Here is a 19,429-nt window from a genome sequence, read left to right as displayed (position 1 = left end):
CGGCCGTTCACAGCGCGATCGCAGCTGCCAATGGGAGATGATTTCATATGTAAACATATGAGATCATCTCCCATTGCCGTGTCTCTCCCTCCTCACACAGAGACAGCGTGTGAGGAGGGAGAGCGATCTGTGTGTCAGCCCCAGCGCCACCCGCCAGCGCCGTCAGCCCCAGCGCCGCCACCAGTGCCAGCCTCAGTGCCACCCGCCAGCGCCACGTGGGGTCAGTGCCACGTGGGGTCACTTTGTGGGCATTTCCATTGTCCTGGTGCTCCAGGGCCTTCAAAAATTGAATAGGTGGTTGAGAAATGAAATGTGTAATTTATGCTCCTAGAACGCCTGATGGTGCTATTTCAATATTGGGCCTCTGCATGTGGCCAGGCTGTGTAAAAGTCTCACACATTTGGCATCGTAATACTCAGGAGTAGCAGAACGTATTTTGGGGTGTCATTTGTGGTATACACATGCCATGTGAGAGAAATAACCTGTTACATTGAAAATTTTGTGAGAAAAAAAAAAAAAAAAAAAAAATCTTCATTTTGCCAAGAATTGTGGGAAAAAGATGACAACATCAAAAACCTCACCATGCATCTTAGTAAATAGCTTGGAATGTCTACTTTCAAAAAAGGGGTCATTTGGGGGGTATTTGTACTTTCCTGACTTGTTCGGGTCACAAGAAATGATAGGCCACCAGTACATCAGGTGTGATCAATTTTGTGCGATTCGCACCACAGCTTATAGACTCTAACTTTCACAAAGACCAAATAATATCCACTAATTTGGGTTATTTTTACCAAAGATATGTAGCAGTATAAATTGCGGCCAAAATTTATGAAAAAAAATATATAATTTGCAAAATTTTATCACAGAAACAAAGAAATATGCGTTTTTTTTCAAAATTTTCGGTCTTTTTTCATTTATAGCGCAAAAAATAAAAACCCCAGAGGTGATCAAATACCACCAAAAGAAAGCTCTATTTGTGGGAAAAAAAGGACACAAGATTTATTTGGGTACAGTGTTGCATGACTGAGTAATTGTCATTCAAAGTGTGAGCACCAAAAGCTGAAAATTGGTCTGGTCAGGAAGGGTGTTTAAGTGCCCAGTAAGCAAGTGGTTAACCACTTGGGATCCGCGCTATTGCCGAATGACGGCATTAGCGCGGACCTAGATTGCCGGGACTACGTCTATTGACGTCGTCCCGGTTACGAGCGGCCTGCGTGCCCCCTGAGGGGCGCGCGCGGCGCGCTCTGTGATCGGCGAGTCCGTGAGACTCGCCTGATCACCGATCCGTGTAAGGGGTCGATCCCGACCCCTTATCACGTGATCAGCTGTCAGCCAATGACAGCTGATCATGTGATAAAACGGAGCCGGTAATCGGCTAGTATTCCTCCTCGCGCTGACAGCGCGAGGAGAAAAAAAAAAAGCCGATCGCCGGCGGCCGTGTTCGGGACATCAGTCCCGATCACGGCCAACAATTCAAGCGGACACCTGCCCCCTGCCAGTGCCCACCTGCCACCCGCAGTGCCATCCTGAAATAAAGTAAGTGCCCCCCTGTCAGTGCCACCCAGCAGTGCCCATAGTGCCCACAGTGCCACCCAGCAGTGCCCACAGTGCCACCCAGCAGTGCCCACAGTGCCACCCAGCAGTGCCCACAGTGCCACCCAGCAGTGCCCACAGTGCCACCCAGCAGTGCCACCCACAGTGCCACCCAGCAGTGCCACCCACAGTGCCACCCACAGTGCCACCCAAAATCTGCCTCAAAGGTGCTGCACCGCAGTGCCGCCCATCAGTGCCCAGCAGTGCCGCCCATCAGTGCCCAGCAGTGCCGCCCATCAGTGCCCAGCAGTGCCGCCCATCAGTGCCCAGCAGTGCCGCCCATCAGTGCCCAGCAGTGCCGCCCATCAGTGCCATCTATCTGTGGTACCTATCAGTGCCCATCCGTGCCACCCATCCGTGCCATCTTATCTGTGCCCATCTTTGCCCATCAGTGCCCACCAGTGCAGCCCATCAGTGCCCACCAATGCAGCCCATCAGTGCCCACCAATGCAGCCCATCAGTGCCCACCAATGCAGCCCATCAGTGCCCACCAATGCAGCCCATCAGTGCCCACCAATGCAGCCCATCAGTGCCCACCAATGCAGCCCATCAGTGCCCACCAATGCAGCCCATCAGTGCCCACCAATGCAGCCCATCAGTGCCCACCAATGCAGCCCATCAGTGCCCACCAATGCAGCCCATCAGTGCCCACCAATGCAGCCCATTTCAATGAAGGAGAAAAATGACCCGTTTGCAAAATTTTATAACAAACTATTAAAACATGATTTTTTTTTTTTTTTTTTTTGCATCTTTTTTTGTTTGTTTAGCAAAAAATAAAACTCCGAGCTGTAACTAAATACCACCAAAAGAAAGCTCTATTTGTGGGAAAAAAATGATAAAAATTTCATTTGGGTACAGTGTTGTATGCCCGCGCAATTGTCACTCAAAGTGCATCAGCGCTGAAAGCTGAAAATTGGTCTGGGACTGAGGGGGGTTTAAGTGCCCAGTAAGCAAGTGGTTAAAGACTAAATCTTTTTTGACACTTGATGCTTACAAATAAAAATCCTGTATTTTCTGCTAGAAATTCACTTAGAACCCCCAAAACTTATATATATTTTTTTAGCAGAGATCCTAGGGAATAAAATAGTGGTTGTTGCAATATTTTATGTCAGACGGTATTTGCGCAGCGGTCTTTCAAACTCAATTTTTTTTGGAAAAAATAAACAGATTTATAAAAAAAAATAAAAAAGTAAAGTTAGCCCATTTTTTTTTCATCCAAAAGTTTTGATTACCTGTTTTTGTGCAATATAAAAAAAATTATATATTTATATCCATCTATCATTCTAAATTATACATACAAGTGAACTGTTTGGATGTTTGTTTTGTTTAATAAATGTAAGAAATTTTCTGTATCACTTAAGGCTGCTTTCACACTGGAGCGAGCAGGCGTTGACGGTAAAACGCTGCCAGTTTTAGTGGCGCTTTACAGTCATTTTAGCGGGGCACTTATAATCCAGCTAGCGGCCCGGGAAGGGGTTAAATGTGCCCGTGAAGCGCCGCTGCCAAATCGCATTGCAGGTGCTTCGGCAGCGGTGCCCATTCATTTCAATGGGCAGGAGTGGTGGAGGAGCAGTATACACCACTCGAAAGATGCTGCTTGCAGGACTTTTTTTTAACGTCCTGCTAGCGCATCTCCTCAGTGTGAAAGCACTCGGGGCTTCCACACAGACTGCAGGGGAGCCGTTTTGCAGGCACTTTACAGGCGCTATTTTAAAGCGCCTGAAAAATGTCCCAGTAGGAAAGGTGTCTAACTGTTAGATGATATGAGATGAGGAATATTGGGGGGGGGAAATAAAAAAAAAAAAAAAAAAAAGAAATCGGCATCATATATCAGCCATCAGCCGTGGCGATTTCTAAATATCGGTATCGGCCAGAAAAAAACCCATATCGGTCGACCTCTAGTCACAAGGCAAGGAAATCATACCAACAGCCTCAGGTTATTCCTCTTCCATTCCGAGACCATTCATGTATTGCATCAAAGAAAAAGGCCATACATAGAGCAACTCCATAAAATTAATCCAAATGAATCGTAAACATAATGTACACAAAGAAGCAAAAGAAATAAAGCTCATCCTATTCCCCCATACAGTGCGCGCACACACACACACTGTGACCTTAGATCACATGGCCCACTCTACGCACGTTTCAGCAGAAATTACCTCTTCAGGGAAAAACGTTTAATATTTCACAATCAGGATGGTGAATTTAAAGTTTGCTACCCCAACAGTTCATATTCCTGATAAGTGCTTGCTGTACCATGTATCTGTAAAATGCAAAAGAAAATAAAAAATAAAAATAAAGTATCCCGTTCTTTGTATTGCTTCCTTTGTGTTAAATCCCAGGTGTTCCTGCTAATCCCTTTGCTTTCCTTTTAAAAACTGACCACACTATGCAGTACACACCGTGGTCAGTTCTCTAGCTATGGGGAAACTCACCCTGTATCCAATCAGACTTGCCCTGAGAAGCTCAGTTTTTTGGGGGGGGGGGGGGGGGGATTGTAAACTATCACCAAGTTTCTATTGAGATGTGGAGTCTGCTGTGTGTGTCTGCATTGCATGTGTTATATCCATTAATCTTAAAAAGGGATAGCACTACACATTTTACAAATACATGCAGGAAAAGTACATATTTATTGTTATTAGGCTCTCATTTGCTTGCATGCTAGGTAATAACTACTCAGAATTTAAAATTGGAGGAAAAGCAGTGGCAAAGCTGGGCCATCTGAAAAATTTTTTTTACTTGGGAAACAATTAAAGTGGTTGTAAACCTCAGGCATGAAAAGTGAACAAAGCACATCTCTCTATAGCAGTGGTCTTCAAACGGTGGCCCTTTGCTTGCCTTTATCAGGCCCTTGGGACACTACTCCTCCCATTGATACATGGCACTATTCCTTCTACCCAAACACTGGGGCATAATTCCCATCACTAATACCAATAGGGCACTATTCCTAACACTGACCCCAACAATGGGGCACTATTCTTTCTCCTGATAATGGGGCACCATTGGTTCCCCCAATACCAACAATGGAGCAATATTCCTCCCCAAGTACCAATGATGGGACATTCTTTACTCTCATTGATGCCAGGGGGATGCTCTACTCCCAACTGGCCATAGACCAGCCCCCTTTAAGTCTAAATTACAGTAAACTGGCCCTTTGTTCATAAAGTTTGGAGACCCCTACTTTATAGTGTGTACTAGCCTGAATCCAAAGCACCAAGTCTGGTTTCTCTCTGATCTCTCTTCTATTTGTACAAGTCATTGATAAAACGCTAAGAGCCCTTTCACACTGACAGCACGGTGGCGGCGGTGTTAACGCGCTGCTAGATTTAGGGCCTCTTTACCGCCATTTTAGAAGCGTTTTAGGAGCGGTGTATATAATGCTCTCAAAGTGCCTCCAAAAAGCTGTCTTTTTTTGACATTCTGCCAGCGCAGCGCCCCAGTGTGAAAGCAATCAGGCTTTCACACTGGGTTTGCAGATGAGGTGCTTTACAGGTGCTATTTTTAGCGGTAAAGCACCTGAAAAATGCCTCCAATGTGAAAGGGGTCTTAAGGCGACAACCTCAGTTTCCTGGGGGACAGCCTGCCCCCACCCCTCCAGTACACAGCAGGTGACTCAGCACTGTTCTTTATAAGCCTGTTATATGGTGGTGTGTCACTTCCATCCAATCAGCTAACAGATTTCATGGAGCTCTGTGCTCCAACTCTGCAGTGAGTGTAAAGCCTCATACACACGATAGGACTTTGTACAAACTTTCCCTTGGATTTTTGTACAAAGGGAGTTGGCACTGAACTTGTATTGCATACACACAGCAGGACTTTTTCAGCCAACTTTCACCAAATCACGTGGTTTTTCTGCTCTTTACCGCCACCTTTGGTCAACTTCTGTATTGTCTGATCTTTTGCATTGGTTCTGAGCATGCGTGTTTGTACTTTGTACAAAAGTCCTATGGTTTTCTGTAAACACGATCAGACTTTGCTCCATGTGACTTTTGTTGCCAGAAAGTTTGTCCGTTCAACAGGCAACAAAAGTCAGATGAAAACCAAAAAAAGTTTGTCCGATGGAGCGTACACACGGTCGGATGTTGCTCCAAAACAGCAAATTTACACGTTTGTTGTCAAAAAGTCAGATCGTGTGTATGGGCCTTTAAACATATTTCTAAATTATAACTAGGACATACATCTATTGAAATATTTAATGTGGAGAAATTAGACGTTCAAAAAGTAGTTATTTTTGCTGACTTAAATCATGCCGTACAAACGTTGCATCATCAGTGGAGTACCTGGGGGGGGGGGGGGGGGGGGAAAGGAACGAGTCATACTTCGAGAAAATTTTGTTCTTGGGTTTAATCCAAAGTTCCAATAAGGATTTGTTGAAAATATATGCATCAATTTCACAGTGAACAACATTGGGGGAAAAAAATAAAAAATACCACAAAAAAAAATTAAACAATCCAGAGACAGTCAAAAGTAAACATGGGTAACGAGTCAGCCCAATGGCTATCACCCACAGTTTGACTCCTATCCTCAAACATTGTTGCGCTAGGGTGAAAGACCGTCCTCTGTTACAAGGAGTAATTCCAGCTGAGGAGCCTTGATGTCAATTACGAAAAACCATGTGTACGTTTTAGAAAAAAAAAAAAAAAAAAAGTAAGGAGGGAGGAGAGGTGACCCAGAGGGGTACGTGAAATGAGAAAGAAATAAAGGGGGAGGGAGGGAGGGAGAAGGTCACAGAGGGAAAAGGCTGCTTAGGAGACATTTGCATAGAGAAGTAGATGTTAGGGTAGAGGGTGGGGGACCAGTCGGTGTGTATTCCAGTGCACCCCGTGATTAGGTTGCATGTCAAGATAACCTCAAACATACTGTCGAACCGATCAGGGTTATCGGAGGCAGAGAAGCGGAGCCAAATAGACCACAGCACCTTGTACTTATAAGTGTCATTATCAAGAGCCAACATCTCCTCCATTCTCATGGTGTCATTCATAATCGAGAGCTAAAGTGACAAGGGAGGAGTGATGTTGTCCAATATGATGGAATGAGATGTCTCGCTGAAAACAAAACAAAAAAAAAAGAAAAAGGAGGTTCAGTTTCTGTGCCGTTATAGACCTGGGGAGTATTGAAAAGGAGAGCAATCTTTGGGGAGGTCGATAAAATTTATGAAGAAATGCTATTATAACATCCAAATAACTGGGTCCAGAAGGGGCAGATCTACTCACATTCCCACCAGACGTGTAGACCGGTCCCTGTAGAGGAGTTACAACACCAACAGGAGGCTGAAGTGGATGGGAAAATGTTGTGTATGTGGAGGGTGGAGGGGGGTCCCTGTACCACCTGGACAGACTCCTGCAGTTATTTTCCTGAGTGTAGCAGGATACTGTTGACTTGTGAGTAAAATGGAACAAGGTCTGCCAGTCCGGTCTGGAGATGTCCTCTCCGAAACCCGCAGACCACATCCTGGTGTAAGGTGACAAGTGATCATGTGTAAGAGCCGGTACGGGAGCGGTGTATTTGGGAAGAAGTGTGTAGGCGTTTAGAGAATGTGGATAAGTGCAGGGCAGTGAGCCAGTCGCAGGATCCCGCTGATGTAGCCAGTGTCCCCTGTAGAGGGTGTACAAAGGAGTGCTTAAGGCCAATCGGGACATTTAAAGGGCCCCAATGTCATGGCTCCCACACCCTGGTGGAAAGCAGGGTTGTCAAACAGAAGTCAAAAGGGATGGGTCGGAGGACAGAATGGAGCACAAGCTCCTGTAATACCAAAGTCTAAGAGGCGAGTGTTAGTGGTGAGAGAGCCGGTAGATGGGCATAGTCATTTTTGTACCCCCATAAGAGTGCGGAGGTCCACAGGTACCAAGTCTTGCTCTACCGAGACGGACGCCTTCAGGAAGGGACGAGGAAACCATTCCAGAATGTGTGCCATGTGGGTGGCTTTATAGTGGGTCTCGAAGTCAGGGAGACCAGCCCCGCAACTTCAGAAGGGTGAGCAGTCTATTTTACCTTAGGTAACCCATGGATCTAATAGCCAGGGAGTGTAGGGAGGTGAAGGAGGATTTGGGGACTATAATGGGGATTTTTTGGAAGAGGTACAAAAGTTTGGGCAGAGTGTCCATTTTAAGAGTATTGATCCGCCTGAACCATGGTATGGGGGATCCTCCCCACTCTTGCAAATCTTTTCCTATTCGGGAGAGTAGGGGATAGTAACCCCTAGGTAAGATATTCCTTTTGTTTGCCATTGGAAAGAGAAATTTGATCTTAATAAGGACATTGTAGAGGGAGGGCGATGTTGAGAGCTTCCGTTTTGGTTAAGTTTCAAGTTACTAAAAGAACCAAACAGGTAGTGTGTGTGTGTGTGTGTGTGTGTGTGTGTGTGTGTGTGTGTGTGTTGTGTGTGTGTGTGTGTTGTAGATAGACCAGGAGGTCGTCAGCATATAGGGATAGCTTGCTGTGGGAGGAGGGTGTTTGGATACTGTGGATAGAGGCATTCTGACGTGTGGCACAGGCTAGGTGTTCTGCGACAATGACAAAGGGGGGGGGGGGGGGGAAAGAGAGGGCAGCCCTGCCACATGCTCCAATAAGGATTTAATAATAATTTCAAATGGGCTTAAAAATTATACTAGATAGGTGGTTAAAAAGAGCCTCTCCTACAGTCATGGATGTACACAGCCATTTGTCCCAGTATATCATACTATCATGCTAAGATTATGTGTGCGCAAGACATCAGCCATGTAACAGAAAGTTTAAGTGTTGGCGCTTTTGTAGAAATATCCACTTTAGCAAATACTAGGCTTTTAATAGAGTACTAATAAATAAATGATGGTAATGGAAAGGGGGGCATTTTCCTTGTATGGATAAAGCTTTTTTTGTATTTTTCTACCTTTTTTTTCTCTGTATGGAAAATGGGGGATTTTGAAAAACAACATCTTAAGGGACAGTTTGATGTTTCATATTCATTAGTGCGTTTTCAAAATGACAGACATTACAGTATATACAGAAAAGGGTCACAAGGCAAAAAATAAAACTGACCTCAGCTCTAGGAATATGAGTTATTACTAGAAATAAATAGAAAGAACTACATAACAATAAAACATGAAAGTATGACTCAGGTGAGATCATGGGAAGGAAAGCATGCTCTGATAAGCTTAACTGATTTTGTATGTGGACGTGGCACACAGAGAACAGTAAACCAACCTTTTGGACGGATGATTTTGAACAATTGTAAGATATACTGATCAATAAAAGGATTGTGAAATACAACTTTATGCAAAGGTTTATGTTAACACTTGGAGTTGAAAAGTCAGATGGTTTATCTTAATGCAATCTATGCAAAAAATAAAAAACAAACACACACACACACACACACACACACACACCTGTGTGTAGCAGGCGCCCCAGCATCCCCGAATTACTTACCCTAGCCTCTTCTCTCTCCGGTGATATCCACGAATGTCTAAGCCAGTGATAGCGAACATTGGCACCCCAAATGTTTTGGAACTACATTTCCCATGATGCTCAACTACAATGCAGAGTGCATGAGCATCATGGGAAATGTAGTTCCAAAACATCTGGGGTGCCAAGGTTCGCCATCACTGGTCTAAGCCATCCAGGACACTCCTGATCAGCAGTGGCACCACTGGCTCCCCATGGCTGTCAGTCAGTCAGCCAGCCAGCCAGCCAGCCAATCGAGAGTAAGGGGGCAGGGCCAGGTTGGGGCTCCATGTCTCTGTAGATACACAGAGCTGCTGGCTGATTGTGCACTCGATAGAAGGGAGGGGCCAGTAGCAACAAAGATGGACCCAACAAGAGGAGGATTCGGGCTGCTCTGTGCAAAAACTGCAAAGAGGAGGCAAGTATAAAACATGCTAATTTAAAAAAAAAAAAAAAAAAATTATATATAAAAGACTTTACAATCACTTTAAGCCGATCAGACAGATTGGAATTCAGCTGGTTGCTGCTGAACTTTCTACACATTTATGGGAAGGCTGCTTCTACTGAAGTGTATTTTTTTTATCCACTTCAGTATAACCACCCTGTTGGGTTTATAGTTGGCAGCACTAATCACTACTCTCAACACTAAAGCCTGGTACACATTGAGTGTTTTTCCGGTCAGAGCCGCTGTACTAAACTATGGAACTATGTACTAAACCTCCATCTCCTCCCTGCAACAAGGCCTTCCCACCCCCCCCCCCCAGCACGTTTTTTGCGCTTCCCCCCATGTAGGGTAAGCCCTTAATCTTTGTACCAACATAATAAAAACACCCTGTAGCCCTTAAAATAAACTTTCACATGTCCTAGAATAATAGAAGGGAGGGGGGGAGATGAAGAGGAGCACTTCACCTGGGAGAACTGGGTCAGAAGTCTTTAATCCAAAGTTACACTTTTGGATGGAACTCTACTTTAATCTCAAACAATCTACAGAGGTATCTTGAGATTCCACAGAACCCTGGTTGAGGAAGACTAGTTTAGAGCTAATCGACAAGCTCCACTATAATAGTGCAAGTCCTCCAAAGTAATTTGAAACAGAATTAAAGAGGCGACTCCCTAAATATCACTTGCTCACTTCCAAAGATTTCAGCTATTAACTCCCTTGCTGTAATGGTTATGTTGGTGTCAGAGTTAAGACAATAAAGCAAATATACTACTTACAAAGTAAAAGCATACATTTTTATTTTAAAATTAGGGTGTACTTACGGCAAATGAATGCATCAAGAATATATAACAGGAGAGGGATGCTCCACATCCCCACCAAAATGTTACACCCCAGAAACCAGCCGGGGCACTTCTGTCAGTACTCTGAGGAAAAAAAACAGTTCATTTCCCACAGTCTGGAAAATCTTGCAAAATAAAAAAAAATAAAAAATAAAAAGTCATGAGAAATATAAAGGCAGGCTCTTCTGACCTTTCTAATTCTAGTTGCCTGGCTCTTAGAATGTTCCATTGCCTTCATATTTCAAGGTGCTGACCAAAAACATGCCCTGTACGATACAGCAAAAAAACAAAAAAAGGCTTATAGACAAAACTGCCAATAGGAAACACTTTGTAAATCTTTACAGCAGGAATATAGTAGGATTTTTTTATATTTCTTATATTTAACACTGTAAATAACATAAAGCAAAAAAACTTTTGGATAGGAGTAGAGAAGCACTTTCTAGTTTTTATTGCCGTCTCTGCTGGGGGTCCCAATGACAATTCACTGGGCGATGGGAATTTCAAAAATTTTAGAAACGTCACCAAAAAGAGGTGAATCAGCTTTCAATTAGGGCAACTATTTCAGTGACAACTGGGTAAAGGGAGGAATTCCCTTCAACAGAGAGCAAGTCCCCCATCAGCTGTTTATGGAACCACAACTGCTTCACAGAAGAGAACAGTTAACGGATTAGAGATACAACCAATTAACATAATCGATTACTACCAATTAAAATAGTTGTCAACTACTTCCATTACTGATTAGTTGACCTGCATACAGAATGCATTTGTTTACATTGCAGGAAACAGTACCACACACATACAGCTCAGTACATCGTTCAATACATGTCAGCAAGCGCCTGAGAACGTAAGAGGAGCAATGCCTCATAGGACATGTAGTCCTGGCGAGAAGGAAGTCGTTTAAAAGTGGTTCTAAAGCCTTAAAGTAGTTGTAAACCCTTACAAACCACTTTGACCTACAGGTAAGCCTAGATTAAGGTTTACCTGTAGGTCCAAGAAATATCTCCTAAACCTATACTGTTTAGGAGATATTTTCCAAAAAAAAAAAAAAAGACAGCCACCGCTGTCTACGGCGCATGTGCCGTAGATTGCCATGCATACTAGCTCATTATGCCTTTGCCTTGCAGGTTGCATTTTTTTTTTTTTTTTTTTTAACTGCCTTTACTTCCTCTAAGGTTTTTCACCTTAATGCATTCTATGCACCAAGCTGAAAAATCAGCAGCCTTCCCACCCTTTTCCTTACCTGAGCTCATAGATGTGCACTAGCAGCCCCCACCACCATCTCTCTCATTAGGCAGACTGATACACATGGGAGCAATTGGCTCCTGATGCCGTCAATAAAAACCAGTGACACCAGAGTGGGGCCAAGTCGTGCTCTGTCTGTCAATAGACGCAGCGGGACTCGGGAACGTGGTTCTCTCTACGGGAACCTGATAAGGGGTCTGGATCTCTGGCAGGGGACCCCCGAAGAGGAGAATCGGGGCTACTCTGTGCAAAACCATCGCACAGAGCAGGCAAGTATAGTCATGTTTTATTTATTTTTTTAAACAAAAACACACGTAAAGCTTTATAACTACTTTAACCGCTTGCAGACCAGCCACTATAATTTTACTGCCACAGGTCAGCTCAGCGCGATTCCACAAGTGCAAGAGACAGAACAGGGACGAGTGTGTGTAAACACACACTTCCCTGTTCTGAGAGGAACACACGATCTGTCACTCTTATTAACTAGGAACCATGATCCTTCACTTACTCTAGTCAGTCCCCTCCCCCTTCAGTTATAAACACGCTAGGGAACACAGTTAACCCCTTGATCTCCCCCTAGTGTTAACCCCTTCCCTGCCAATTAAAAATACTATAAATCAATCCCCCATTTTGTAGACGCTATAACTTTTGCGAAAAACCAATATACGCTTATTTTTGTTAAAAAAAAAAAAAAAAAAAAAAAAAACTTATGTTAAATACATATCGGCCTAAATTTAGGGGGAAAAAAAATAAAAGGGGGGGCTATTATAGCAAAAAGTACAAAATAGTGTTTTTCAAAATTGATGCTCTTTTTGTTTATAGCACAAAAAATAAAAACCGCAGAAGCGATCAAATACCACCAAAAGAAAGCTCTATTTGTGGGGGGGAGGACGTAAATTTTGTTTGGGTGCAGCGTCGCGCAATTGTCAGTTAAAGCGACGCAGTGCCAAATCACAAACAATGGCCCTGTCATTCAGTAGCCAAATCTTCTGGGGCTGAAATGGTTAAAGTGATTCTAAGACCCCTTTCACACTGGAGGAGTTTTTCAAGCCATTTGGCATATAAAAAAAATAAAATAAAAAAAAAAACACAAACACCTGCCTGAAAAGCTCATCAAAAAGGCTTTAAAAGGCTCATTAAAATCACTGGTGCACTGGCAGTGTGGTAAAAAACCTCAGCATGTATCTTTAGAGCTAGAAAAAAAGTGCCTCAAAAACAACCCTCTCAATTGAAATAGAAAACACCTCAGAATGGTTTTTGGAGCTTTATTTTTATTTATTTTTTGAGTCATGTGTCCTTTAAACACTTGGCTTTCAGTGGCAATATCTGAATGATACCTGCAGCTACAGGTATCACCCAGATTATATATATAACAATTGGCGAGCTGGAGAAGGAATTCGCCAAGGCAAAGCCATAGAGAAAGCCAAGGGACATACAAGCCTCAGCAATCTCTATGACTTAAAGGCCCGGCCGTGACGTTATGATCTCAGTCTGGAGGAGAGATGTGGGGTCTTAGAGGACCTGTCATGCACTATTACAAGGGATGTTTACATCCCTCGTAATAACAATAAAAAATAAAGTGTGTGATTGAGAAATTATATATATATATATATATATATATAAATAACACACAAAAATAAAATTGACTGCACAAATACGTCGCCTGCAAAAACGATCAAGCAGCTGAACTGCTGCTCTGATCGTTCTTACGGTGCACAAAAATCGCCAGCAGAAAATTATATCTGAATGAAGCCATCAGATATCCCCACTGACAGTCAATCACGTCATATGATGTCCTTGGGCTGGAAGTGGTTAAGGGCTCTGTGCAGGGAAGATCAGCATCTGAAAACAGAGGCCAATATAGACTGGAGGTATCCCTTTCACAACTAAGCCTATTTCTGACATTTGGTGTTTACAAGTTAAAAAAAAAATATATATATTATATATATATATATATATATATATATATATATATATATATATATATATATATATATATATATATATATATATATACACACACACACACACACACACATATACATATACACACACACATATATATACATACATACATAGCTATCTCTCCAAGAATCTAGAGACTAAAAAGGCGATTGTTGCAATATTTTATGTCACATGGTATTTGTGCAGCGGTGTTTTAAACGCAACTTTTTGGGAAAGGGACACTTTCACGAATTAAAATAAAATACAGTACAGCTATCCCAATTTTTTTCTATAATGTGAAAAACGTTACGCCGAGTAGATACCAAACATGTCATACTTTATAATTGCACGCACTCGTGGAATGGCGACAAACTTTGGTACCTAAAAATCTCCACAGGCGATGCTTTAATATGTTTAGTTATTTTTTGACGGTTACCAGGTTAGAGTTACAGAGGAGGTCTAGTGCTAGAATTATTGCTCTCGCTCTGTCAATCGCAGCGATACCTCACGTGTTACTTGAACACCGTTTACATATGCGTTTTCTTTGCTGCGCGAGCTTGCGGCGACGGGGGCGCTTTGAAAAAATTGTCCCCCCCTTATTTTTATATTATTAAACTGAGTTTAAAAAAAAAAAAAAAAAAAAAATGTATCACTTTCATTGCTGTCACAAGGAATGTAAACATCCCTTGTGACATTAATAGGTGGTGACAGGTACTCTTTATGGAAGTATTGGGGGTCTAAAAGACCTCCAATCCTTCCTTTGCACTTCAAAGTATTCAGATCACAGAAAATGGTGTATCTGAATAATGTATATATTTTTTTTAAATCCAGCGCCATTAGCAGCCGAGTAAACAGGAAGTGACGTCACTTCTGTGTTTACATCCAGGAGACTGGAACTAAGTTGTTTCCGGCTTCATCCGGAAGCGGCGGATGTTCGGTCGGGCCTTCCGGTGCAACGGGAGGCCCGGGAAGAAGGGGGGCATCCCCTTCTGCTCCTCTGGTATACCAGCCGTGCGGCAGTTGCTAAACCTGGAAAGCCAATCACCCAGTCTAAACAATGGTATCGGGATGATGCCTATAACGGCAGGCATCATCCCGGTATAACACCCGAAAGCCGAATACGCATATCTGCGTACGCCTGGCAGGAAGGGGTTATAATACAGGTTTTATAGAGCCAACCGTTTGCCCAGCACATTACAAAAATTATAAGGCTGAGCATTTTCAGCTCGTAAAAAACACTTGTCTCAAAAGTTCCCAAACACCCAACAAGCAAAATCCCGTTCATTTCAATGGCCCCTGTTCACATCTGAGCGTTCTGACACCTTAAGCAAAATGCCTGAAGCTAAAAAAAAAAAAAAAAAAAAAAAAAAAAAAAAAAAACACAGGCTTCTTTTTAGGCAGATTAACACCAATAAAAAAAAAAAATTCAAAACAATATGCTTAGGTGTGAATGCAGCCTAAGGCATTACAAAACATTTACCAGTACTGTGCATATTTAATGTATTTGATGCTTGATGTACTTTTTTTTTTACTATCATTGGCTTTGCATTTACACAAAATAAAAATATCAAAGTAAAAAAATGATTACAGTATATCCATGCAAAAAACAAAAGTCTAAGCCTTTAGTACTACTTCAATAAAGATGTATATACCCCTTCATGTAGTAGTACTATAGGATGCAGCTGCAAGTTTACAAAAGTAATGTATGCATTGCTTTAAATGCAGTGCAATTTCAGCCCATTCAAAATGAACAAGCTGAAATCGCAGCGCATGTACCTGTGCGAATCCCAGTGTGAAACAGCCTTAAACACAGCGTGGGAAACGTGCACAGAATGCACCATGTATGAATGGGATCAGGCCAGGAAATGCTTACATTTCACCCAGGTTAATGAGGAATTGGCCAACATTGGCTCTATGTATTGCAGGACAGATCACAACTATTGGATATGTGAGGCTGGTCTAGGCTACAGTGCATTAGTGTCTATGGTGACAGGTGCAGCCGCTTGTAAACAATGAGCAGTCAGCTCGTTGCCCAGGGATCCCCTCCTCTAAGTGAGGAGATGCTGCACTTGTATAGGAATTCAGCCACCTGAAATGATCAGGCAGCGCAGGTGTGGTTGTCAATGGCCCCCTGCCCAAACCAGCCTGGCAGCTTTTTAATGCCAGCGGTGGATGACACATAAGGAGCAATGTGTGGAATGTGGGTGAAATGTGTGCATGGTGCTGGGGGCACACATAGATCTGTCCTCCCTTAGTAGGGAGTGCAGAGGACAGGTCCTAATCACTATGACACAGGCTGACACCAATCAGTGCTACGTGGCCCCAGCCCTACCCAGCAGTCCATCTATGGAGGAGCCCGGCACCTCACATAGGACTGTGTGTGGGGAGTTCTCCTCCTTCCCAGGGAGGTGTGTGCTCAGTCAGCCCATACCCCTCACTATACTCCCCGGCCGGTACCTGGAGGAGAGGACAGTGGAGCAGCGCACCCACTCGCTGATGTCACACATGGCCTGGTAAGCGGGGTCCCTCTCCTTCTCCCTCTCCACGTGGAAGGCATAGAGGGCCAGGACGATGCCGAGGACGCACACCGCGTACCGGGCCCCGCTTTCCCACCGCGGCACAGACACTCGGAGCACGGGCGCCGCCATCTTAACCCCGGCCTGCTCTAATCTCGCGCGGGAGCGAGATACACTCAGCGCTCGCTCCAGCCGCAGCAGTGACGTTCCCTCAGGCGAGTGGACAAAGGGGCCTGGCGGGGAGCTCGGGCGGGGCCCTGTTCTAAAGGGAACCAATCCGAGGGAGAGTGTTCCGTGACGTCAAACGAGAGTTTGAGGGGCTGCTCCGTCTGGGTGGGCGTGGAATTCGGGGGCGTGCCTCTACGGAAGCGAACCAATCAGGGAAGGAGGTTTCTGTGAGGTCACTAAGAGTGGTAGTGACGTGGTTGTTAGAGGTGGGAGACTCCATGAGTGGGAAGGGGTGTGTGAAGCTTAGAAATAAATGGTGATAAAGTACCACAGTAGACGTATAATAGGAGTTGTCTGAGACTGGGGACAAGCTGTGACACTGATAGAGTTTAGCTCATTTATACTTGCTTCCACTCCAACACACATTAAAGAGCCTACCGCTTCAGCATGCTTTCTTTCATGTGTTTTGATGCATCAGTGATGCTTTTAGCCTGGCAAATGCCCTGTATGTGTGTTGTTTTTCTATTTGTTTTAAAGGGGTCCAGTAGATTGCCAGATCCCTAGATCAATGGTACCCCCATCCAGAAGATCCCCAGCTTATTAGTACCCTCATTCAATAGATCCCCAGCTCAGTAGTACCCCCACTCAGCAGATCCCCAGGTCATTAAACCCTTACAAACCACTTTGACCTACAGGTAAGCCTAGATTAAGGCTTACCTGTAGGTTCAAGAAATATCTCCTAAACCTATACGGTTTAGGAGATATTTACCTGAAGACAGCCACCGCTGTCTACAGCGCATGCGCCATAGACAGCGGCACGCAGGCGCACTGGGTAAGCCGCAGATCAGCTTACTAGTACCCCCACTCTGCAGATCCCTGGGTCATTATCACCCCTGTTTAGTAGATCTCCAGATCATTGGTACCCTCATTCAAAAGATCCCCAGCTTATTAGTACCCCCACTCAGCAAATCCCCAGCTCAGTAGTACCCCTGTTCAGTAGATCCCTAGATCATTGGTACCCTCATTCAGAAGATCCCCAGCTTATTAGTACCCCCACTCAGCAGATCCCCAGCTCATTATTGCCCCTATTCAGTAGAGCCCCAGATCATTGGTACCCTCATCCAGAAGATCCCTAGCTTATTAGTACCCTCATTCAGCAGATTCCCAACGTATTAGTTACCTCATTCAGCAGCTCCCCAGCTCATTATTACCCCTGTTCAGTAGATCCCTTTCTCATTGGTACCCTTGTTCAGAAGATCCCTAGCTTTTTAGTGCCCCCACTCAGCAGATCCCCAGCTCAGTAGTACTCCTGTTCAGTAGATCCCTAGATCATCGGTACCCTCATTCAGAAGATCCCTAGCTTTTTATTGCCCCCTCTCAGCAGATCCCCAGCTCAGTAGTACTCCTGTTCAGTAGATCCCTAGATCATTGGTACCATCATTCAGAAGATCCCTAGCTTTTTAGTGCCCCCACTCAGAAGATCCCCAGCTCCTTATTACCCCTATTCAGTAGAGCCCCAGATCATTGGTACCCTCATCCAGAAGATCCCTAGCTTATTAGTACCCTCATTCAGCAGATTCCCAGCTTATTAGTTACCTCATTCAGCAGCTCCCCAGCTCATTATTATCCCTGTTCAGTAGATCCCTTTCTCATTGGTACCCTTGTTTAGAAGATCCCTAGCTTTTTAGTGTCCCCTCTCAGCAGATCCCCAGCTCAGTAGTACCCCTGTTCAGTAGATCCCTAGATCATTGGTACCCTCATTCAGAAGATCCCTAGCTTTTTAGTGCCCCCACTCATCAGATCCCCAGCTCATTATTATTCCTGTTCAGTACAACCCCAGATCATTAGTACCCTCATCCAGAAGATCCCTAGCTTATTAGTACCCTCATTCAGCAGATTTCCAGCTTATTAGTTACCTCATTCAGTAGCTCCCCAGCTCATTATTACCCCTGTTCAGTAGATCCCCGTCTCATTGCTACCCTTGTTCAGCAGATCCCTAGCTTATTAGTATGCCCATTCAGAAGATCGCCTACTCAGTAGTACTCATAGCTCTGCTGATGTCCCACTCAGTAGTATCCCCAGCTTTGGTGATCCCCTTATCAGTAGTATCCCCAGCTCTGCAGATCCCCTGCTCAGTAGTACTCCCAGCTCTGTTGATGTCCCACTCAGTAGTATCACCAGCTTTGCTGATCCCCCGATCAATAGTACCCTCAGCTCTGATGATCCCCCGCTCTGCTGATCCCCTATTCAGCAGTAACCCCCAGCTCTGCTGATCCTCTGGTTTGCTGATCCTCCTCTCTCTCTGGTCCCCACACACCTCCCACTATATTGCGCACCACGTGTGACATTGCTAGTTTCTCCTGCTTCGGTCTCCCAGCTCTGCTAATCCTCTATTGCTTAGTCCTCATTCTCTGGTCCCCACTCACCTTCCGCTATAGTGTTCCCATTTTGCACACCATGTGTGCTATCTGCTTTTTGCTTCACTCCAGTCTGGACCCTGCTTCACACCAGATGTGACATCTGCACCAGACACTGCAAGAATACATACACATGAACCGGAGTGACTACTGATTAGGTCTTTCTGATTTTCTTGTTGGTTTACCAGTGCATCCTTGGATAGCTCATACCTGCAATACCTACAAAACAAAGCGAAGCTAAAGCTTATAAAAGCCTCTCAAAAGCTGGAAGTGCTGCTAGCGAGCTTTTTCATAGACTTCTATGGATGCTTTGGAGACACATTGAAACACCAAGAAAGCACAATTGGGTATAATTTTTGAAGGAAGGCAAACCCAACATGTAAACGGGACTGTAAGCTTACCATTTTATTTAGTAACAGGTGCTTCGATTGGCATTCAGAAAGCTTTAAAAAATGGTGTTCAATGCCACATTTTGAAGCACATGTAAACAAGCCCTTTTAGAAGTCAATGCTTCCACACGTGTGTGCTCCATACAGCCAGTCAGGCAACTACCACAGATAGCACTGAGGACACACTGTCCATACCCCACACTCTGTTCTCATTGCAGCTTACTTGTCTCGTATACACAGGACAGTGTTGCTGAGCTGGTCGTTAGGCCTCGTTCACACATGACACACAGTACCGTACACCCATGCAGGCCCGTATTTACCTGCATGGAGATGCACAAGTGTTCAGTGCTTCCTGATGCAGACAGTCCATTTAAAGTCCATTGCGACACAGCGGCTGCACAGATACAGCAGCTGTCCCAATATGACATCCATGTGGGTCCCCAATCTCACACTGTGCATT

At 44.3% G+C, this 19,429-nt stretch overlaps 1 protein-coding gene across 2 annotated transcripts in view; it reads right to left on the bottom strand.

Moving 5' to 3' along the window:
* VKORC1L1 (vitamin K epoxide reductase complex subunit 1L1) overlaps positions 1 to 16,285 on the bottom strand; it is a 96,336-nt gene extending 80,051 nt beyond the window's left edge. Inside the window, exon 1 of one of the 2 annotated variants that reach the window (XM_077482269.1) lies at positions 15,937 to 16,285. In XM_077482269.1, coding sequence (XP_077338395.1) covers positions 15,937 to 16,127 — 191 coding nt within the window. In that variant the 5' untranslated portion in view covers positions 16,128 to 16,285. The remainder of the gene's footprint in view (positions 1 to 15,936) is intronic. The other variant, XM_077482268.1, reaches the window with a different exon arrangement.
* Positions 16,286 to 19,429: the final 3,144 nt, after the last annotated feature.

The sequence above is a fragment of the Lithobates pipiens genome, unplaced genomic scaffold (genome assembly GCF_037356315.1).
Source record: "Lithobates pipiens isolate NorthernLeopardFrog02 unplaced genomic scaffold, aLitPip1_a1.2 Scaffold_16, whole genome shotgun sequence".
Lineage (NCBI taxonomy): Eukaryota > Metazoa > Chordata > Amphibia > Anura > Ranidae > Lithobates > Lithobates pipiens.
This window is presented reverse-complemented; position numbering and strand designations above follow the sequence as displayed.